The sequence below is a fragment of the Lytechinus variegatus genome, chromosome 2 (genome assembly GCF_018143015.1).
Source record: "Lytechinus variegatus isolate NC3 chromosome 2, Lvar_3.0, whole genome shotgun sequence".
Lineage (NCBI taxonomy): Eukaryota > Metazoa > Echinodermata > Echinoidea > Temnopleuroida > Toxopneustidae > Lytechinus > Lytechinus variegatus.
The window spans coordinates 57,761,521-57,785,215 of record NC_054741.1 but is presented as its reverse complement, the minus strand read 5'-3'; the positions used below and the strand labels follow the sequence as shown (position 1 = coordinate 57,785,215).

At 35.5% G+C, this 23,695-nt stretch overlaps 1 protein-coding gene across 1 annotated transcript in view; it reads left to right on the top strand.

Annotated features, from left to right (window-relative positions):
* Positions 1 to 23,695, top strand: part of LOC121408459 (Fanconi anemia group J protein homolog) — a 50,383-nt gene that overhangs the window by 868 nt on the left and 25,820 nt on the right. Inside the window, exons 2-19 of the mRNA XM_041599936.1 lie at positions 5,300 to 5,435; positions 5,939 to 6,050; positions 6,813 to 6,860; positions 7,592 to 7,768; positions 8,202 to 8,341; positions 9,618 to 9,744; positions 10,874 to 11,018; positions 11,832 to 11,921; positions 12,336 to 12,438; positions 13,814 to 13,936; positions 14,838 to 14,933; positions 15,649 to 15,784; positions 16,587 to 16,633; positions 19,288 to 19,437; positions 20,402 to 20,556; positions 21,125 to 21,170; positions 21,946 to 21,973; positions 22,410 to 22,465. Coding sequence (XP_041455870.1) covers positions 5,349 to 5,435; positions 5,939 to 6,050; positions 6,813 to 6,860; positions 7,592 to 7,768; positions 8,202 to 8,341; positions 9,618 to 9,744; positions 10,874 to 11,018; positions 11,832 to 11,921; positions 12,336 to 12,438; positions 13,814 to 13,936; positions 14,838 to 14,933; positions 15,649 to 15,784; positions 16,587 to 16,633; positions 19,288 to 19,437; positions 20,402 to 20,556; positions 21,125 to 21,170; positions 21,946 to 21,973; positions 22,410 to 22,465 — 1,866 coding nt within the window. The 5' untranslated portion in view covers positions 5,300 to 5,348. The remainder of the gene's footprint in view (positions 1 to 5,299; positions 5,436 to 5,938; positions 6,051 to 6,812; positions 6,861 to 7,591; positions 7,769 to 8,201; positions 8,342 to 9,617; positions 9,745 to 10,873; positions 11,019 to 11,831; positions 11,922 to 12,335; positions 12,439 to 13,813; positions 13,937 to 14,837; positions 14,934 to 15,648; positions 15,785 to 16,586; positions 16,634 to 19,287; positions 19,438 to 20,401; positions 20,557 to 21,124; positions 21,171 to 21,945; positions 21,974 to 22,409; positions 22,466 to 23,695) is intronic.

Below are 23,695 nucleotides of genomic sequence, written 5' to 3'. Positions count from 1 at the left end.
TTCTTGAATTTTCTGCCAAATTCCCACGCTTCTGGCTTCAATTCTGCGATGGATTCTGTTGCCATAGACAGCTACACATGCAACTCTATTTATAAATGGAGCGCCCCTTACGAGAGTTGTTAATGCCGCGGAAAAATTGTTAGGCATTTTGGCCTGTGGTCAAGGCGTTCTTTTGTTCTATTTTTTTATAGGTATGAGATCGAAATCACAGCGACTATTCACACTGTTCCATAATGATTCCGAAAGGAGGTGCAGCACCCCCCACCCACATGGGCGCAAATCCCAGGGGGACACTTCCCCCTAACCCAAAATAGTAGGGGCACATTATCAAATGTCCCCCTACTATTTTTGTTCTTTTATATATGATGGAAAGAAATAGGCCTACATCATTTAAATCGAAGTAAAACATGTATTTTGGACGAGACAACCTTCTTTTGGGGGTGATAAACCTTCCTTTTTTTTTTTTGTTAGTTTGTTTTTGTTTTTTTTTGCCTGTTTTCCAGCCCCTGGTCCCCTACCTTAGATTTCCACCCTTGCCTCCCACTACTCTTGATATTGTTTGCGAATCTGTTTTGTAAATTAAAGGGGAATTTCACCCTGATAAAAAGATGATGAAAATATGAGAAAAATCATTTCAAAATATCGATGAAGGTGTTATTTGACAAAAAATGGAGTTGATAGAATTTAGAATGCTTGATTTATTGTGACGTCTATAACGAGCAGTTGCTCTATCCTAAATATAAAATGCCCAAATTTCCCATTTTTAATGGTCCGTAACGACCCACTTTTTTCTTTTTGTTAACAAGTATGAATTGATATAGGCCTACTAAAATGTACCATAAAAATCATTATCATGTATTTCTTGACATTTCATTTACTTTTTTACCATAATAATAGCTGCTTGCAAAGGCCTACGCCGTCACAAAAAAACCCGGGGGGCCGGGGGGGCACTTACATTGACGAGTGGATACCATGCGCGACCAAAAAAAAACGTAAAAAGGATGTCCTTTTCACGATAGGGCACGTTACCTACGTAACGTGATAAGGGTGTCAAAAACACAAAAATAACGAAAAAAAGGTATCTATTAATTCGCTAGGAAAACCGTCGTGTTTAGGGTCTAATTTGCGGGGATGATAAAACAAAATCAAAATGTTTTATAAAGGATGTCCTTTTTGCTCCAACACTTCGTGTTTAGAGTCCGATTTGCGCGAGGTGTAGAAGATGGGGTCGTACTAAACCAAATAAGGTAAAGCCGACGACCGAAGGACCCGTAACAATAAAACATTCCTGTACTTGTTTAGGGGTTCATTTCAGGGAATATTTGCCAAGAGTATCGTTTTGTTTCCAATACTTGTTAAGGGTAGGGTTTCACACGCCAATACTTGTTAAGGGGTGCATTTTCAGAATATGGAAATTACGTGTTTAGGGTGCTTTTCGAGACCCCATGGTCGCGCATGGTATCCACTCGTGAATGGAAGTGGCCCCCCCCCCGGGCAAAAAAAAAATCTTACCTTTGAAAAAGATTGGTGGGGGATGGATTTTCCTCGAACGCATACCAATTTTTTTCTGCTATTTTCATAATAAACTTTAAATGAATTCAACTTTGCACTACTTAATTTTTTCAAAGACAAAATAACAAAATTACATCTCGTCATCATCATCATCACCACTATCATTAGCATCACCATCATCATCACCACAACCGTCACCACAACCATCATCATCACCAAGATAATTTTCATCATCGTCATTGCCATCATCATCTTTTTTTTTTCTTTTTTTTTCCCATCCCTTCTTCTTTTTTTTTTCTTCCAATATTCCTCCTTTTTTTTAGAGCGGCACACCGTCATGCTCCCTCACTGATTATCCGCCTCTATATGCTTGGTGTTGTATAAATTGGCGGATACCTGAATGAAATACTGAAGAGAAAATAAGGAAAGGGAAAAAGTAAGAAAAAGAAGATGAGGAGAAGAAAAAAAGAAAGCCAAACAAATGAAACAAAACAATGTCAAAATTTCGTAATAAAGTCTTCTACATGTACGTCAGTTTAATAATGATGTTTTCATTGAAATGAGAACAAAAAAAGAATTGAAACCATAGGCGGCGGAAGCGGGGACGTTCCCCCCTAAATTTGTTGTTGACCTTTTTTTTTTTTGCTTGTCAATTTATTTTCCTACGTCCCCCCTAAAATGTTTGGGTTGAGAGCCTTTTTTTTTGCTTGTCAAAATTTGTTAGGTTGTCCCCTCCTAAAATTTGGGGCTTCCGCCGCCAATGATTGAAACAGGGTCCTACATTATAATATAGTGTAAAGAAATAGAGGGAAGCTCCGAGACAATAAAAAGGTTGAAAAAGAAAAAAATGTGAAAACACAAAGCTCTCACAACATGAGCATAATAACAAATAATAACAAATAAGCGAGGACAAGTAGCTGAGGGACCCCCCCCCCCAACTCTCTCTCTCTAGTTATCTATCTATCTATCCGACTCGATTATATAAGAGAAGAATTTACTAATCAAAATATTATGAGCAAAAAGCACGAGCTGATATTTTTTATGAATATTCAAAACTGATAGAGAGACGCAATCGAATTATTCGATTGCGACAAAATTGATGATCTGAGAATTTATTGTTTTTAGGAATTCATTAAAAGCATAAAGTTGATCAGCATTAAAATATGGCAGGCGCAACGCATGAGCTAAAGCTTTATAGGCATACACCGATAAAAAATTTTAAGTATTTTTGGTAATCATGAAAAAAATTGATATTTCATGAAAGAAAGCTCAAATCCCGAGGAGGAATATTCTTATGAATTGACTTTAAGAAAAACAGGGTAAGCCCCATTTAATATTTGATTATAAGTCGAATAAAACAGTAAAAGCTGACAAACGTTCGCGTGATATTTGGCAACCTCCCCCCCCAAAAAAAAAATAAATAAATAAAAAATAAAAAAAAGTTTTTAACTATAATAATGATCGAAGGTAATTTTGTCTCGCGTAGAACTGGACAAATGAAAAAAAGATTGTCACTAAAAAAATGAAGGTAATTTTGACCCACGTAAAATTTGGCGAGCCCCCCCCCAAAAAAAAAAAGGAAAAAAGGTTTTAACAAGCAAAAAAAGGCTAAAAAGGAGAAAGAAGAGACAAGAATAATTATGAACGAAATATCCCCATTACAAATAATGCTGTGATCATCATAAAGGAGGGGTCGCATAACTAGTATGAACAACGTATTTAATTCCAAAATATTTACTACAAATCTAAATAGGGGGATCGGGCAGAAATGCTCACCCCCACCCCCACCCCCCCCCCCCGATCCGCCACTGATTCCAATCAATAATGACATTTATCTGCAATACTGATACTTTGGAATCAAGATACTGAAGATTGATACGCTTTACATAAATTATGAACGTCTGACAAAAAGATAATCTACCGATCACCTGACCGATCAGCTGACCAGTTCGCGTATCACTTCGGAGTTGATCACTCGTCGCAGCTGTGTGGAACGCTCACCGAAAATCAACAAAAAGGGCCTGAAATGTAAGTTTAATGATAATATATTTTAATTTGAACTACTTAATTAATACTTTTAATGTCTCCCCAACAAATGAAAGTCATATCACGTAACTCCAATTTGTATTAAGGCGTACATTTACCAAAGTCTTGGGTTGGAAATCAGAACAGCATTGTCTAACCCATATTTTTGGGTAATGTCGCCTATGAGGTCCATACATGTTAATGTTTGGACCTCATTGGTACTAGGAGTGGGAAAGACCTAGTCTTGAGGACTCCATGATGATGTCTTATTTCTTTTTAAAAAAAATTGGACATATACTTCTTCATCATGGAGTCTTGAATCCCCGCCCATATACCCTTAAGAGAACCAAATAAATACAGATGGATTCCCCTTGGAAATCCATCTTTTTTATTAAAAATCACGTAATTGGTCATGATTTTATTTAACTCTACACCTTCCTCCACCTAATGCGTAGGAAGGTTTAAAAAAACAGGAAAAAAGTGAAAAATAAAGGATTCTTTCAATTCAATTCATCTTTATTTCACAAGCCGATTAAAAAGGCTCTTTAAAAACAACATACATACAGTATAAACAGTTCAAAGATAAAAATGTAACAATGAAAAGTAGCTCATCGCAGGATATATAAATGTTCCATAAGGCATTGTGGTAAAATACAATACATGTTAACTAATCATTACGGTGAAAAGGAAAAAATGAAAGGACGTGTTCTGAAAATAAAGGCTTGCGAGGCACACCTAAAAAGGCCCAGAGGCCTGCAGGCAAGGTAGCCTGTCATACCAGACCGATGTTGCGTAGACCCCTCAATCTACATGTAATACCGATGTAAACAATGGCAAATACAATGGCGTCGACCCTTGAACCGCTTATGTATTACGTACTTTGTTCCGGTTATTGATGCCTTTCTAAAGATTAATTTATAGATCTTATTATTTTACAAATAATAGAACATATTACGTGATTATAAATATTTGATATTATTATATCAATTATTTATAATCACGTAATATATTTTATCATTTGTAAAATAATAATTTTTATCTATAAATTAATCTTCAGAATGGCATCGCTAACCGGAAGCTTGTGCCGCTCCTCAGCCACACCCTTATCCTTTCGGTCATTCCCCCATACACACAACCCCATGCTATATATGAATATTTACCTACCCACCAACGCTAATTGGGTGACCACCTTATTTGTGAAACCGCGGCATTTTAAAAATATCTCTGTTGTGTTCATTCTTCTACTTGTGGCATCTTTGACGATACGTATGCATGTCTCACAAGGGCCATTCAGTATCGTAAACATCAGATCATCTGAGTCAGGTAAGTTTTTGAAATGTCTTAACTTTAAAGGTAATCTTGAATTTTACTTTCAGGCCCTGTAGATCCAGATTTCTTTGCCTTGGATTATCATATTGTGTATTCAAAAGTAAAGTGAGATAGGAAAAAATTGTTTGATACCAGAATCACAAATTCAACACTCCTGCTATTGAATTGTGTAATGCAGATGATACTAGTCTACAACTGTAGACCCACATCTGCAGTTTGTGTATCACAGCTGATTCAAGGAGTCTGCATACTGGGGCTGAATGGCTCGCTACGCTTACCCTTTCAGACTGGTTTGCTTCGCAAACCAGTAGCAGATCCCACCTCACGAGCCATTCAGAGTCTGCATAGAAGACTAGACGATACTGCCAGGTGCTCTCCACTTGTATATTTTTTTTGATAATGGTGCTGGTTTTATGCATTTGGTTTCACACAGTATCCACTCATGTTCCAGGATACAGTGAGATTACGGATGAGTTTACAAGATGATGGAACAAACATACACCATCCTGGGTGTGAAGCTAGCCTTCCCATGCAAGGCTTATCCTACCCAGCTTTCTATGATGTCCATGGTGAGTCGAGAACATACATATCTCTATACAGTCAAACCATATCTAGTAATCACCTCTATAGAAGGACCTCCTGTTTATAAACACCACAATCTTGATTCCATGCATTCTTTTTTTACTTTCAGCATAAATGTTATAAAATAGAGTTAAGTCCTGTTTATATGGTTATTCCAAAATCTTACAGCATTCAATAATTCTACAATTCTATCACATCACTAAAGCCCTGTGTCATAAAGACCGATGGTAACTCTACCATACTATTGTAAAGTTTTACCAATGAATTCTACATTTTGATCAGGTATTGAGCCATGTTTTCATAGTAGTTAGTAGATACGGTAATGACAATTTACCAGAATTGAAAGTCTTTATTAAACAGGCCCCACAGGTTATCTGTACATAAAAAGAAATTCGAAATTGTGATAAATAATATATGATATAGGAACGCCTTGAGCACCTAGCAAGGTGAATATGTGTGCTATACAAATCCTATATTATTATCATTTCAGATCATCAAAGGTATTGATCGACATCAGAACTGCCTCCTTGAGAGTCCTACTGGGAGTGGAAAAAGTCTTGCGCTTCTCTGCTCATCACTTGGATGGCAGGCAGGAGAAAGAGGTAAAAAGTTTGTTTTTCTTTTGTTTTAAACCCCTGATGACAGTGGAAATCCCATTAAAGTCCGGATTAAGCTTTGGTGAATGTGAATTATACAGGAGTAATTCCTTGCATGCACTGAGCACCGGTGATGGTAGCTCGAGCTAAAGCTGGGGTAATAATAGCAGCGATTGTATCCTCTGGCAAAAAGCGCTTTATAAATCCAGCTATTATTATTTTCTTTAAATTGGGGAATTGTGAGGTGTCAGTAGTAGATGATGGTAGAGTATCATGTAACATACCAATCTTACAGAAAGTGTAGGAGCCGATGGCTGTTGAATCTTTTTTTTTTCAACTGTATGTGATTCACTGAGAGTTAAAATATTCAATTCTTTGATATCATCTATAGCTGTATATTGAATATATTTTGATTTTTCTTGGTAAGGGCTCTACGAGCACTACCTTACAGATCAGTGATTTGATATCAGAAAGCTATAGATTCAATGTTTGTGTCCTGAAATTTCAGTCCATCGCATGCTTTGCAATAGGTTTTAGTAAAAAATAGATATTTCGGCATCTGAGAGTAACTTTGTCTTTTACAAACATAATAATAATAACTTATTTATATGCGCTATACACAAAAAGTATCACAGTGCTTACGATTGTCAGAAATAACATACAACTATAAATGTTAAGTAACAACCCCCCCCCAAAAAAAAACAGTCATACAGACTTATGATTCATGCTTGAATACTTTGTTTGATTTTTTGCTTGTTTTTTTTTTAGAGAAACAGAAAAAGGCAGCTGCTGAAGCGTACAACAAGGCTGACTACAGTAAGTATGATAGTATCTTGTTAAGCTAATAAAGTACATGTATTCATTGATTAGACAGTGAAGGGATATGTGATATTTCATATATTTCTTGTTTATGTTGCCTCAATGTACTGGCTTGTCATATTTGAGTTCTTATTGAAAGGAAAGCTGCCCAGGACATTGTTGGCATATTATTTAAGTCATTGAAAATTTGATAGAACTCAACTAGATTTTACAAATACATGTCTGTATCAAAAGTCAAAATGTCAGGAATTGAGGTTCTTTCTCATTATTCGGTTTGTTACTTCTTTCCTCAGATGTTAGTGATGATTTACAAAATTCAGTATTAGGCAATTCTGTAAAGACTTTCCTGAAGTGATTTGTTGCCTTTTGTTCGCATACAGGGAACACTAACCACTTTAACTTTTTTGACTTGCCAGATGCGACATTCTACTTGCCCCGGGCAAGTGGTAGTGTTGAGCAGCAGCCCTGACATATGAATGGTTATAATGGCCTTAGCAGTTCATGAAGAAAGAAAGAATGGAAAAAAAAGAGATTGGACTTTCAAATAGATTTATATTAATAAACTTATGGCATTCCCTATTAAAAATTGAATAAAAAAATTATAATTTCCTTTTAATAAAGAAATGATAGTTTGAAGTTTGGAAATAAGTATATCTGTGTTATCCTAATGATCTACTTCTATTATTCTCAGATCAAGTTTGTTCTTGTTCTTTTTTTGGCTATAATAGTACCTATCGATGATGATTATGATGACAAAAGTTTTAGGAAACCTTGTACCTGTAGTTGCAACAAGCCTTCAACATCGACTACTGACCCTGGTCCTTCAACATCCACGGCTACTTCCAGTACGATAATTCAAGATGATGAGAAGCCTTCCAAAATATCGCCTCCTTTTGAATCGAAAGGTATGTCTATTGATTTGAGGTTTGACAATGAGGAGGATATAACTCACTTTTGTTTACCCCTTTTAAATAAATGATGGTTCCAATTACCCCTCTTGTGACTGTATCCTTTCAGATTACCTTATATTTTCAGTTTTGTTTTCTGACCTGATTTCAGATCTAATTTGACAAATTAGGGTCAAGGGAAGGAAACCAACCATTGCTTTTGTGGTGAGCAAGTTCACGATCCATCACAATTGGGTTGCCAAGGACATGAGTTGGTTGAATAACACTTAAAGATTCTGGATAACTGGCAAGTGTTAACTTCCTTCAACTCCCTATTGTTAATCATACAAAATAAAACTTTGCACACTTATTACATACAAGAGGGTTGGTTATCTCATGGCTTTAACCTCATGAGAAATTTTTAATATACTTGTTTAATTTCTTTTTGTAGGGAAAGAAGAAGAAAGTGCCATTCTCATATCTGAAGATGAGGACGAAAAAAAGGATGGAGCCAACAAAAAGGAAGATGATGATGATGACTTTGACTTTCAACCCTCTAAGAAACGTTCACGAAAGTCTGTTGGTCCAATGGTAAGAAAGTCATAAAATGCACTGAACATTCAAGATATTCTTAAAAGTTACAATCAATTACGCTAAACATAAATTTGATTGAGGTTTGTTTCATGATATATATTTTAGCAACAAAAAAAGTGGCGATTAGTGAGATAATCATAATTATTTTCCAACTATCAAGATCTCACAAGGGATGAATTGAGTAATCAAGAGAACCCCCCAAAAAATCCTAATTGAATGAGTGGTATACTGTATTTCACCTAGTTTGTTGTCAATAATATCTATCTAAATTTATATAATGATCTGACAACTTTTCAGACAAAAATGTTGATGAAATGCTCCCCAGGTGTCAGCAAGGCAGCTTTTGAAGATGTAGAGCAATCTCCTTATCCTTATTGTGTCATCAACCTTTTCCCTCCAACTCTAGGGTACAGCAAAGAAGGCTAAGCATTAGAAGGGCATAGTCTTTGATGATGATCTTGGAGATGTTGTAGAGCAATCTCCTTATCCTTATTGTGTCATCAACCTTTTCCCTCCACCAACTCTAGGGTACAGCAAAGAAGATGAACCATCAGAAGGGCATAGTCTTCGATGATGATCTTGTAGATGTTGTAGAGCGATCTCCTTGGCCCATATTCTGATAGCAGGTTTAACTTAAACTCAGGTTTAAAGTTGTGGTTTAAGTATGGACAGCCAATTGTTACATAAATCACTAACAGTAGAGATATCATATTTCAGCTCATTTGGCTCTCAAATCATTCATAATTCTCTAGGAAGTATAAATAGATGATTGTCTTCCCCATCAATGAATCAGAAAAGAACACAGTAAACGTAAGAGACATACAACTTAATAAATTTTTTGATACTTTTGGCTTTCCATACTTAAACCACAACTTTAAACCTGAGTTTAAGTTAAACCTGCTATCAGAATACGGGCCCTTATCTTTATTGTGTCATCAACCTTTTCCCTCCACCAACTCTAGGGTACAGCGAAGGAGATGAAGCTGATGATGATCTTGTAGATGTAGAACAATCTCTTTATCCTTATTGTGTCATTATTTTCTTCCCTCTAGGGTACTGCTAAGAAGACAAAGCGTCAGAAGGGCTTAGTCTTTGATGATGATCTTGGAGATGTAGAGCAACCTCCTAACTGTTATTGTGTCATTATTTTCTTCCCTCTAGGGTACTGCTAAGAAGACAAAGCGTCAGAAGGGCGTGGTCTTTGATGATGATTTTGAAGATGTTGTAGAACAACCTCCTAACCGTTATTGTGTCATTATTTTCTTCCCTCTAGGGTACTGCTAAGAAGACAAAGCGTCAGAAGGGCGTAGTCTTTGATGATGATTTTGAAGATGTTGTAGAGCAGTCTCCTAATCCTCATACCAAGGCTCACTGGGAGATGAAATTAGTCACACCTAAAGGTAGGAAAGGTTAGCTGATGAAATAATGTTTGAAATGAGTGAATAAAACATACACAGACACCATTTGAGTCTTGGTAGCAGGCTTTTATGGATGAATGATCAATAGATGAATGGGTGGATGAATGAATAAATTGATGGATTGATTGATGATTCAACAGATGGATGAATTGATATAAGACTGACTGATGACATGAATTAATGATTAATATATTAAATTTGTGATCAAACTGATCTATTAATTCAGTAAATCAGAAATCATTGTAAATCATATGATGAAATGATACAGATTCATCTTGTACCCATGAACTGACTCTCACTGCTGCATTATGGAAATGTCTTTTTTCAATTGACACATGTAATTGCATTTTGTATTTATTTTACCAAATAAAACATCAATAATAATTATAATAGACTTATCATTTATTCTTTCATGAACAATGAAGCTATTACAAAAATAAAAAAAGGGAATTCTAAAGCTTGTTTGACTAAAAGATGAATCCAACTCGAAATCACTCATAATTCTCAAACATTTAAAGTGTATGACACATCACCAATTAGAATCTGCATAAAAGTGTGAATCCGATGACCGGGTAATAATATATCTATAAAGTACTTAGACACGTTCCGATGTATCAAGCACTATATGAAAAGCAGATTATTATTAAGGTGTGCTACAGCATTACAATCTTTGATGGAAATATGCTTTTAATGTATATACAATGTAATAATAATTACATGGAAATCTCCTACAAATGCAAGTATTAAGTGCCATAAAATGTAATTATTATGTAACTATTATTGTCAATATCATTATGTGCAGGCATCCATGTTTAATTTAAGCAAGACTGAAACCCATTCGTTATTGTCTCTGTTATATCCTCCTGTTTTGTAACAGCCATGGCGTAATTTCCTTCGGCAAGGAATTTATCCACATTGTGCTGCACTCAACCCAGGTGAGGTGAACGGGTACCTGGTAGGATTTTTCCTTGAACGCTTTAGCGCCTATTAATATGGCGGCTCAGCTACAGCTGGGGTAATAATATGGTCCAAGTATCAAAGTGTAGTTGATTATATGCACATAGTAACTGCGCGATATGAATGGACATGATTATTATTATTATACTTGTAGCTAAGGCAGGAGCCAATGAACTATCGGGATCAAAGAATGACACGTCACCATGCTCCTGTTCCTGTCATATCTCTAAATGCCAGAAGATGATGGAGGAGGAGGAGAAAGGTATGAAGAAAGAAGGAGACACCCCCAAACCAATAAAGTAAGTTGCAAAATTAGGTCCCTGTTTCATGAAATTTATTACTAATAAGAAATGCTGTAGTTTAGATGTCATATTTGCTGTTAGCCGATACCGTTGCAGGATTTGAGTAGCTTGTAACACTAGCTTGTAAATCACCATTGATAACAAGCTTATTCAAACAGGGTCCTGGACGATGGATTCTAAGGATAGTGTTTATAAATGATTGCATTGATTTATGAGTGCAAGAAATGTCACTCTGTCACTATATGGGCCCCATGTTAAGGTCTTTAAATAATTTCATTAAAAGTTGGTTCTTAACTTTAAAAGAATTTAAGATTTTGTTAAAGTCTGAGAAATATTTCTTTTGACCTTTTTTCTCACAATGGACAGAAATTAAGTGTAATTTTCATAATACCAGTTTAGTACAAATGTTGCTTTGTGAGTTAGTTATGAGAAATGTGGTCTTATCAAAAGGCAAGAAGTGGGACTGCAAACGACAAGATTTCAAAATGCACATGCTCTCTTGAGTAGCATTCTGAAAGTTTATGTAACTGATTGTTTTCTGCCTAGATCACTACATAAATTGTATTTGTACAGTCCCAATCACTATCATTTTCATTTGTACTCAAATTATTTTATATTTTACAGAAGTGTTTATGTTTTTGAAAGTGTTAAAATAAGTGGGAAGATTTTGTCATTTTCTTTTAGTTCACTGCATTGAATAACAAATAACTAGATAACTGCTCAACAATAACTTAATACTTTAAAAAGCTGAATTTTGATGTTTGAAATTATTCATTACCAATATTTCCTCTCTTTTTTTTTTTACTTCAGAGTACCTAAGATCTATTTTGGTACAAGAACTCACAAGCAGATTGCTCAGATTATACGAGAGCTTGGTCGGACTGCATACAAGTCAGTCAGGTAAGACAGATAGTGAAGGAAGAGAGGTGAGGGAGTGGAAAGGGACCTGGTATAAACAACAATGTCTACTTTTCCCCTTTTTTGTTTGTGTTGTATACTGATTGAATAAATAATGTAGGTAATACTCTATTCCTTAAATTATTATTCAGTTTTCCATCGTGTAAAAGAGAAAAATGCTGTTTTTTAAGCCAAATATTTTGTAAAACCCTTAATCCTTGCAAATTTTGTTTATTATTGTGAGTGCAAAGGATTTTTTTTTCTTTATGGCAACAAAATGAAAGTCACCATACATGCTATTATCTACAACGTTATATTTTTAGATGCCCCTTTTCCCATCTACTTTGTACACAAAAATGTTGCTTAGCTTTGTGACATGCCCCAAGCCTTAATAATCAAAGTTTTGTTTGTTTACAGAATGAGTATTTTGGGAAGCAGGGAGCATACATGTGTCCATCCTGAAGTCTCTAAGAGTAAGAACAAGAATGAAGGATGCAAGGAACTTCTTGATAACAAAACAGTGAGTAGTACAGACCTGCCAACCAGTATGTTTTAGGTGTATTTAGTATGTTTTTGCAACCAAAATACGGCGGTACGTTTTTTCTTATAAAAATATGTTTTTTGTAAGTTTAAGTGTTTTTTTTTTCAAAATCGTAATTTATTGCGAAAAATCATCTCTATATGTCTCTATTTCACAAAACATACACAAATATGGTTATTAGATCAATGTAATTTCAGGTAACTTGTTTTTTTTTTCAATCATTTTGTTAAAACCTGAGTGAGATATACACATGTTTCAATGTTTTTTTTTTCATCTGCAAGAGCAGTGCGCATTTAAGCTTGCATGCAGCTCGAGTGCTGCGATCAGCGAGTGCGCCAAGCATTTTATTATGAAATACACTTTTTTGGGGAAAAAAACAAATTTTTTATTACAGAATACAGTTTTTCATTCCCAGAGGTTGGCAGGTCTGGTAGTAGGGCACCTTTAGTATACAAAATATACCTTTTTAGATGTTCATTTGATTTTGATTGGTGCATTGCCTAACCAGACAATATATTTGGATGAAAATTCTCTGTGAAGCAATTCACCCGCCCTTGCAGCAAGCCCTTAGGAGAACAAGGCTTTTTTTTTTGCCTTAAAACCATTATCTGTATTAGGGGAATTTCAAGGGCAGCAAGGCACTTCAGGTGAGCACCTCAGTCACTTTGCAATCACCTTGCATTGCCTTGGATTGATGCAAGACAGGAATTTTGCTATGAACATTGGGTGAATTTCAAGTTCAGTGTTGACCTCTTGGTGTTGGTGTTAGGTCAATTCTTACAGGAGTTAACACCAAACGTGAAATGAAGATGGTCCTAAAAAGTCACTCACTAGGTGTTGAGCTGTCAATATTGTGAACTGGATCATCTGTTTAACCCAGAATAGGGTTTGGAGCTAGGAAACGCAATCCAAAGTGTGCTTCCAACACCAACACCAAACTTGAAATCTTCCATTGTGCTAGAGGCACTCACGGTGGAGATCATTCCAAAGGAAGAACTTAACAGGAAAGAACCATTATCTTGAGTTAAAAACCTATTGAATCTTAATTTTTTAAAGGAATAGATTGTTGGTTATGCTTGGAGTGCCTGAGAATGCTTCATGAACTTGTTTACCAGAAAATATTTGTAACCCTGAGAAGAGGTTAATGAAGACATCTAAGAATGAGACTAAATGAGAATGGTGTAAGTAGGTTTGAGACCAAGTTAAGTACAGACCAAACAGGAATTAGACCAGATTGATAGTAGGCCAAATTGGTGTAGCCCCTGTGGTATTAGACTGTCTGAGATGTAGGCCAAGTGATTATTAACCCTACCTTACCCTACTCTGATCAATTTCAACTTGTTTTTCTATGCAGGGAGGGACATGCAAGTATTTCACTAACGTCCACAAGATGAAACAGCAGTGGCAGATCCGTGACTATGGACTCACAGAGGCTTGGGATATAGAAGATTTAGTCAACCTGGGAAGACGGGTCAAGGTAAGAGCCATATCATACCATGTAAACATTTGGGCCCCTCAACACGAAGCTTTACAATTGATCATAGAATATTTTTGTCTGATAGACGTACAACCAGTTGAGAAAATGAGTTGTGTGATCCACTGGTAAGCTGTGTGGTATGGTACCTGGATATTTGATTTCAATGTAGTCAATTATCGCCAGAAAACCATCGCTGATGACACGATATACCAACGAGTCTGAAAATTCAATATATATATATGTTAATTATAAGCTACAATTCCATGAGAGCAGGAAAGAGGAATGAAAACAAGACTTTCTGGTGTTCTTGCCATGGAAAAGTCGGCATTGGGTACCAACTTTCAAGTTCTGAGTTGGTTTAAAGCCATACAGAGCAGCATTTTTGGTCAATAATAGTGAACTTTTCATAATCGAAAATATTTGGTCATATTGTGTTCCTGTGATATGTCAACAGAATGATTAAACCATTATTGAATATTCAATATTTTGTTCAATATTGCATAATTTTGATTATATCGAAATATCGCACAGCTCTACCTGAGGCTCTGTTTCATTAAAGTTTATCATTAACTGACAGTTAACACAGAAACTGCTAAGCCACTCTAATTCCAGAATTTCACTGAAAATGTTGCTGTAACATCACTGCAAATTATGATGCTGATGATTCTACATTTGCCGTGAGGAATCAAACTAGGTTTTACTCTAGTAGAAAGGAAATTCAAATATTTCATACTTAAATCAAATTTTTCATGTTTTTTCAAATTTCAATGAAACAATAATTTCTGTAGGTGCTTGAACTTTCTACTTATTCAAATGAAGTTTTTTTGGTTTGGACTTGACTTTTTTTTTTTACCTTTGCTATGTTTGAATGGTTGGCCATTTTGTTACTATTCTTTTCCAGGCATGTCCATACTTTTCATCCAGATCACTGAAGGATCAAGCTGAGGTTATCTTCTGTCCATACAACTACCTCATAGATCCTATGATAAGAGAATCGGTAAGTCATCCCTCCATTGGCTACGTCTTCATAAGATGGTTCTATTCAAGTGTATCATTTAATGTAGATATCATGGAAGCATTCCATCCACACTTTTTGTCCAACAGGCTCTCAGATCTGACAACTTCCTTGATTTGGCTATCAAATAAAAACTATTACTATGGCAATTGTCAGATAGAATAGGAACTTGATGGAATAATTTATTCATTGGGTGATAAAGACAAAAAATAAGATATTCAGTTTGTCTCCAACAATATCACGAGGTTAACACACGCAACTGCTGTGTGAAATAGGACTTGTAAGATAAAACATTTGACAAGTCCATTCATGAAACACTCATTATCCACAAAAAAGATGAGTGACTGTCAAAAGATCGTGGAAAGACTAAAAAAAGATCCTGGAAGTTCATTGAAAGACTATTTCAAACCATGGAGTAGAAAACTTTTGGAGCCCATGGAGACCACAAAGTCAATTGTAAGATATGTTTGGAATCATGTAAGACCCCAGAGATCATTGAAGTGCCACTGAAAGATCAAGCATGTTTACAGGTCTTACAGGTTCTAACAACGGTCTTGCTGTAGATGGATTGGTGTTTAATCATTTACCTGGGACCGTATTTCTAAAGTGTCCTCCTCGTCGAAAACTCACAATGCATTTTTCTCCTCCCTCCCAAGAACAGGAATATTACTTTCAATGTTCATGTCCACCATTGTAGATGGAGATTGACCTGAAGGGACAGGTGGTCATCTTGGATGAAGCGCATAACATTGAAGATTCTGCTCGGGAAGCTGCCAGTCTCACTGTCACAACAGAACAACTTCAAGATGCCATCGATGAGCTTGACAAGCTATGTAGGTTCTTGCATTGTATTTGTACAAATTCTTTGAAAATAAAATAACATAAGGTTACTGATCCGAGATATTTTTTAAAATGAGCTATTGGTCAATTGGATTGGATGTCTCAGATATTGGACGTTTTAAAATAAGAAAATTCAGCATGTAATGGAACTATGATTTCAATATTTTTTAATCTGAAAAATCTTAGTCATAAACTGACTGTATGTCCTTTTAGATAAATTTGATGATACCTTTCTTATGTTGTAATGCTTTGTTCATCACTATAAATCAATAATAACTTGAAGTGCAAGGATATATATTTGGTGTATATTGACTTGAAAACGGGATGTTTTGTAGTACAACAGGATTACCGGTATATATCTCATTGAACAGACAATGCAAACACCGGTGATGATGAACACATAGGCCCTAAGCAATAATGTTTCATAAAGTTCTGAACAAAAAATCTAATGTAATATAACATAATATATAGAACATAATATGATATAAATATACAATAATTTCTTCTTCCACCACTACTTTTTTCTTTTTTTCTCCCATTGTTTCGCCACTGGGTGTGAGGGAATGTCATTTAAAGACCGGGACAATTTGCATACTGCAAAAATGAACTTTATTATTGGACCGTGAAGTTCCAAATAGTAAGATATATGCAGTGATAGCAAGATGTGTTAGACAGGACAAATTGCTAATCATGGATAATTGTCAATAACAGTCTTAACAGATCATTATATTGTGAAAGAATGGAATAAAAGTATTAGTCTTCATGACCCTGCATTCTTATCATTTTCATTTTCAGTATCTTTCAAGTTTCGTGAAGAACACACCAGAGTTATTCACAGTGTGGTAAGAATTCATGCATTTTCACCATCAAAGGTCAAGTCCACCCAAGGAAAATGCTGACTTGAATAAATAGAGAAAAATCAACCTAGCATACTAGTGCTGAAAATTTTATCAAAATCGGATGTAAAATAAGAAAGTTATGACATTTTAAAGTTTCGCTTATTTTTCACAAAACAGTGATATGCACAACTAGGTGAGTCAGTCGATGATGTCTATCATTATTTATTTTGTTTTTTTATTGTTTGAATTATGCAATATTTCATTTTTATAGGTTTGACAATAAGGACCAACTTGACTGAACCATATAGTATTAAACAATGCTAATTCCACATGTTCAGGGAGGAATTAATCGTGTCAATTGACAATAAGGAGAAAATTAGAATATTTCTTATAATAAAATACAAAAGAAAACGTGAGTGGATGACATCAGTCTCCTCACTTGCATACCGACCAGGAAGTGCATATAACTGTTATGTGAAATTAGCGGAATTTTAAAATGTCATAACTTTCTTATTTTACATCCGATTTTGATGAAATTTTCAGTGTAATGCTTGTTGTATTTATTCAAATCAACTTTTTGTTGGGGTGGACTTGTCCTTTAAAAAAAAAAATGACTGATCCTGCTTTGAGATATGTCGGGTTAACCATCATGTTATTGTGTTGGCTTCTTTATAAATGTTCAGACTGAGTTTGCTGTTATACAGCTAATAACACTTTCGTTCCTTGCTTTCCTTTCCTCTTATTGATTATATCAAGCAGGTATACCTCTGTGATTGAATCTTGATTGCAAAATTCAGACATTGCTTTCAAGTTTCCCCTTTGATAGGTCTTAAAGTCTCCACATATGATTTCCATGTCCTATTGAATAGAAGTCAGGTGTCTTACTCTTAGTCCGTAGATATATTTATTTCATATTATAAAACAGGGTTCCCACAGTCATGGAAAATCCGGGAAAAATTTGTGGTCATGGAAAGCCAGGGAATTAGGAAAATTTGTGAAAAGTCATGGAAAAGTCATGGAATTTCGTTCATCTCTTGGCTATGGCAGCTTTCCAATTTGTCGTGTCTTGCAACTCTCATACTCTGTGATCATACTCTGCTATCATAATTGGTGTTAATGATTTCCATTTTCCCCAGTTTTGTGACATCCCGAATACTACACAACTCCCGGGACATCACTGGAAGTCATGGAAAGCAGCAATTTAGTCATGGAAAAGTCATAGAAAATTCATAGAATTTTGTTTACAAATTTCTGTGGGAACCCTGTATTGGGTTCAAATCTATAACATATACAATAGCTTTCATGTCTATAAGTCTCTTTATAGGGTATTTATGTCCTATTATATATGGTTTAAACCTCTATATATGATATTGATATCGTATTCAGAAGGGTTCATGTCTCTACACGTGTATGATATAAATTGCCTTTTCAATAGGTTACAAGTGTCTATGTATGATATCAATAGCCTATCATAGGGTCAAGTCTCCATACATGTATGTGATATCCCTATCCTGTTCAATGGAGTTTGGGTTTCCAGTTGATGTTGGCCAAACTCTCCGGCCCGTATTCTGAAGTCGGGTTTAACCCTAAATAGACTGGGCTATTTCGACGCCTAAGAAGACTGGGGGGGGCTGATTCAGCCCCCCCTTATGATCTCGGCCGTCGATCGCGCGATCGCGACGAAAATTGGCACACGCGTTACCCATGGCATTATCTACAAAACTATAACATCAAATTCTGCAAAAAATCTCATGTCTCATTAATTATGCTAATTTATGCATAAAATCAAAAGTTTGCTCTAATTAATAAAATAATGCCCCTGAAATGCTAATTTTTGTTTCACATACTCTAGATAGGCATCTGATCAAATTGATTTTTAAAAAATTTCGAAATCACATTTATTTTCTTATGTATTCTATTGTTTTCTAAATTTCTTATGTATTTCTTTGTTTTTTGACTTTTTGTTTTTTATTGTTTTTTCAGTGGAAATTGTCAGGGAATTTATTTTGACCGTAAGAAAGATAAAATTGATTGATTTTAAGCAGTAAAAGGAAAAATAATGATACATTTATGAATTTTGGCTAAGAACACTATTTGCATTGGATTTGTACACAAATTCACGTTTTTGAGTAATTTTGGGTCTGCATGCACTTACGAAATGTTGCGTAATTTTGGAACCGCCTACCCGGGGGTCACAATTTTGGTCTCAAAAGTTGCGCAAGACTTGAAAGTAAAATGTCAGCGAGCGACGCGGTCAAAAAATTTCGCGCGGCGGATTTATTGCGAAAAATGTTGAGGGGGGGGCTGAATCAGCCCCCCCCCCAGTCTTTTTAGGGTTAATGTAAACTCAGGTTTATAGTTGTGGTTTGAGTACAGACAGCCAATTGTTACATAAATCACTAACAGTAAAGATGTCATACTTCAGCTCATTTGGCTCTCAAATCATTCATAATTGTCTAGGAAGTATAAACAGATGATTGTCTTCACCATTGATGAATCAGGAAAGAGTACAGTAAACATACGAAACATGTAACTTAATAAAATTTTTGACACATTTGGCTTCCCATAATTTTAGTACTGAGTTAGACCATGGTCTAAGTTAAACCGGACTTTAGAATACGGGCCTCCATGTGTTATATATATATCCTACTTAATAGGGTTCAAGTATCCTGAGATGGATCAACGACTTCTCCACCACCCTGCGGCAGAATGACTTTGATAGAGCCTCAAGGATGTGGACTGGCCAGGAGATGGTGGCTGCGCTGGCCAACATGGGAATCTCACCAGGAACACTGGGTACTCTGCAGGTACATATTATTAAATCATGAAAATTTGCCTTGTTCATTGTATTGTTCATTGTGGAGCGTGGTGGCCCAGTGGATAAGTCTTCTGACTTTGAAACAGAGGGTCGTGGGTTTGAATCCCAGCCATGGCGTAATTTCCTTCAGCAGGAAATTTATCCACATTGTGCTGCACTCGATCCAGGTGAGGTTGATGGGTAACCGGCAGGATTAATTCCTTGAATGCATGAGCACTGAAAGGCAGCTTGAGCTAAAGCCGGATAATAATAATAAAAAAAAACGTGCCTCGGAATAGAATATTTCTAGATAGCGCTATATAAATGCCTTTTATTATTATCATTTTTCAATAGTCTCAAAGATGAGGATCAGGGTGAGGTCAGTGAGATGGGACCGATCTTGGGAGCTATTGAAGTATCTCGTTGGAACTCTTCACCATCTCCAACCACCTTTTATTCCTTATTTCCTATATATACTTTTCCATACAAACTTACACGTGAGGGTTTTATGTTGGGTGCTACCAACACAGCCCTGGGAAGTGGGACTGCTGGAAATGAGGTCATGTAGAAATTTGACCAATATCATGTTTATTATGGAGCCAAAACCATTTTATTTTTTGCTAGTCAATTTTGTTTTGTTTATTTTGAGTCAGCACTCCCGCTTCAAAAATGATTCCCAGGCCCCTGGCGACTAAATGGAAAATTTTTTGCTACAGAAAGTAGATTTAGAATCATTTGTTCTACAAGCAGGCAGTGTATTGTATTTATTATATAATTATTGTCTACATGTAATAAAACAAATATGAGGGTTTGACACAAAGTTATCTCTGCTCTTGCTTCACTGCTCAAGTCATGATAATTTTAGAGCATTTCATTTTCTTCATATGAAAAAAATGGAAAGTCCGGCATAGGGGCACAAAATTGATACTTATGTGATTGCCCTAATATTGTATAATAATCTCTGTATTCCATAGCATCATCTGGCAGCCCTTATGGAAGATGAGGATGAGAGAGGGATCAAAGAGATGGGTCCGACCTTGGGCGCGGCTACTGGGTCACTCTTCAAAGCTCTCTTTGTCATCTTTAACTTTCTCTTCAAAGATGATATGAAGTTCACCAAAGATTACAAGTAAAAAAAAGAATTATTATTTATTATTATTTTTTTAATAATAAGATTTTTTTAAATTACAAGTAAGAATTTTTTTGGTGTTTTTTTTTCTTTAAAAGTTTATCTCTTATAAGTACAGACTTACAATTTGGGGTTTTGTAGCTTCCCTCTCCATCTGTTGGTAGTTACCAAATAGAGAATTCTTGCTTAGGATAGTTGGTTTATATTTATATACTAGGTCTAAAAGCAGTGGCTCTACTTAGTTCATCTTATACCACATGAGCTATACCCTTTGGCTCATATTTGGTGCAATTCCTGTTTGGTCCACAGTACACTTGGCCTAATACCCAGTTTATCTTATTCTTTCCAGTTTAATGGCCATATTGTCTAATTTTTATTTTGTCTACTAATTATTTTGCATTTTTTCAAATGAAAATTTGATTTATGAACCGATCATCTAACCATACAGATTAAATTAAAACGTTAAACACATTAAACGTTAAAATTCAATTCTTTGTAACTTTAGATGGTTTGTGAAAACAGTGCGTATGAATATTACTTTGTGGGGATTTGTCTACATTTTTTTTAGGGTTGCACTGCTGAAGACCAAAGCCAAGAATCAGTTCCCAAACACAGTAAGTACAATTGTTTTACTCATATTTTATGTGTGTCTGTTAGGTTTACTTATATAGCTTGCCAGTATGAAGGCGGCTTCTTATGTAGAGTGACAGCATCCACCTCTATTGCATGATCATGGTATGTTAAGGCCCGAGCATTGTTGGAGCGGTCGTGGAGCGATAGGAAAAGAGGGTCAAATTTCGCTCACAAAATTGGGGAAAAAATCAAAAACCAAAATCGAAAACAAAAAAAGACCAATCGAAATAAAAAATGGTGAATGGTAGTGAGCGGTGATGATTTTTTTCTCTCCGCTCCACGACCACTCCAACAACACTCGGGTGGTGTGATCATGCCTTTAATGTGAATATGAACTGTATGTGCCTTTGAATATAGTCAATACTACAGAATTCATATTCACTTGCAATCTATTGCAGACACATTGTCTCAATAATCAGAAGTAATTCAAACAACTGAGTGCTTTGGAGTGCCTTTAGATGTTAGGTATTTGGATAAATAGATAGGAAATCTTTGAATGATATATAAAGGGTTTATTTGACCCCCCCCCCATCAGTATGGCTGAAAAAGATAACCAACAATTGATTCATTTGGATTTTGAAAGAGGAAATAGATTTTGACTGAAGATTTGATAAAACTGAATTTTACCTGCTACTTTATTGAAATAATGGTATTGTATTTCTTCCGAGAAATTGTAGAACATTCTTAAGTTGTGTAATGTACAGTGCATTCTTCCTATTACTATTTACTCCCTTTATTTTATGTATTATTTTACAGAACAATAGATGGATCCAGAGACGAAGAAGTAAGTATAAAAGATTAATTCATGTCTTAGTGTCCCTTTGTTCGATTGACAGAATATAGGCTTGTCTATTGGAATACACCATTTGCTCAGCTTATTAGTGAATCCCCCTATTTCCACTAATATTGATAGTGTATGAAAACTTGCTCTCATATTTTGTTATGTTTACTAATAAAGAAATGAAGAATATTTTGTATATATTTCAATTTATATTGTTTGTATGATGCTATATGTCATATCATATGCTATGACATTTTGTTTCTTCTTTTGGAGGAAATAAACACAAATTGTATTCTTATTATAGATAATTTTACAATACTTATCACATGAGTTTGCATTTGTATACTAGTATTAATGATATGTTGATGTGAAATTTGACCCTAACCATTCATGGTTTGTATATGTATTGATGCATCATCGCTTGTTATCTTTTTTACAGGCAACCAGGCTGTGTGGACATTGTCATTGAACTTCTGGTGCCTGAACCCAGCTGTTGTAAGTTTACTTAACACTACTGCTACTCTAAAGTAAAAATTGTCAGGGGTTGTGAAAAATTCAAGGGAATATATCTTACTTTTGGTCCAGTTTAGTTCCACTTGTTCTACATTTAGATATGTAATGCTTGACTGAGATGAATTCTAGCATTCTTTGCTCTCTGTCTTTTTAAAGTATCATTCTGCAAAGACAAAAATGGAAATTTATTATTCATGTAAATGTAGTGCAGAGCTACTATGAAATTGTATTGAAGGCTCTCGGCTTAAGGCTCAAATATAGATCATTTGAAGTGCATACATAATTCACCAACAATGTTAATTAGGCAAGATTTAGAATATATGTAAAACTTTTGATTGATGTGAGCTTACACATATATAATAATCTGAAAGGACTCAACATTAACCCATGGAGGTAGAATGATTAATCATAGCAAAAGGACATGAATGAAATATAGAATTTCTGTCGTTAAATGTCACCTCATTCTATGGCCTAAGTCAGCGCTTCTCAAACGGCCCACTGGTGGGCCGCGAGAAGCTCCAGAGGAAGAAAAAAAAATGGGGGGGGACTATAGTATGGAATACGGGCCCTGGACCTGTCCGACAGCCCAAATATGTTATGTTTGATCGGTCTACATGGGTCAAACAAAGGAAAAGCATGTTTTATGCATGTTGCTCTATGCATACAGATTATGATGGTTTCAATCTAACTTTGATGTGAACCTTATCATATATGCTGATATAAAAAGGCCGGGCTACTGAAAGTTATACGCACTAATATGCCCAACATAATCATTGTCTATCTTTGAGTCGATACAAGTAGTCATATCGCTTTCTTAAAGATTTTGGTAGGTGGGTCTCGAAAGGAATTTGGGAGTCAAAGTGGTCCTCGAGTAAAAAAAGGTTGAGAAGCGCTGGCCTAGGTCATATATAATTCAGTTAAATCATAAAGTCCATGAGTTCCTATATTACAATACATTCTATTCAACTCAAGAGCGTGCACTATGTCTATATTGATGTACAATTTCTAAATTGAAGAAAGAATTGGTGAAAAAATGGTTGGATGTACAAAAAGTGTTGACCTGATTATTAAAGGAATTCCCCTCTTCAAAGGGATGGTCCAGGCTGGAAATGTTTACATCTCAATTCACTGAGCAAAATGCTGAAAATTTGGTCAAAACCGGATAACAAATAACAAAAATATTGAATTTTAAAGATTTGTATTATTCCGGTG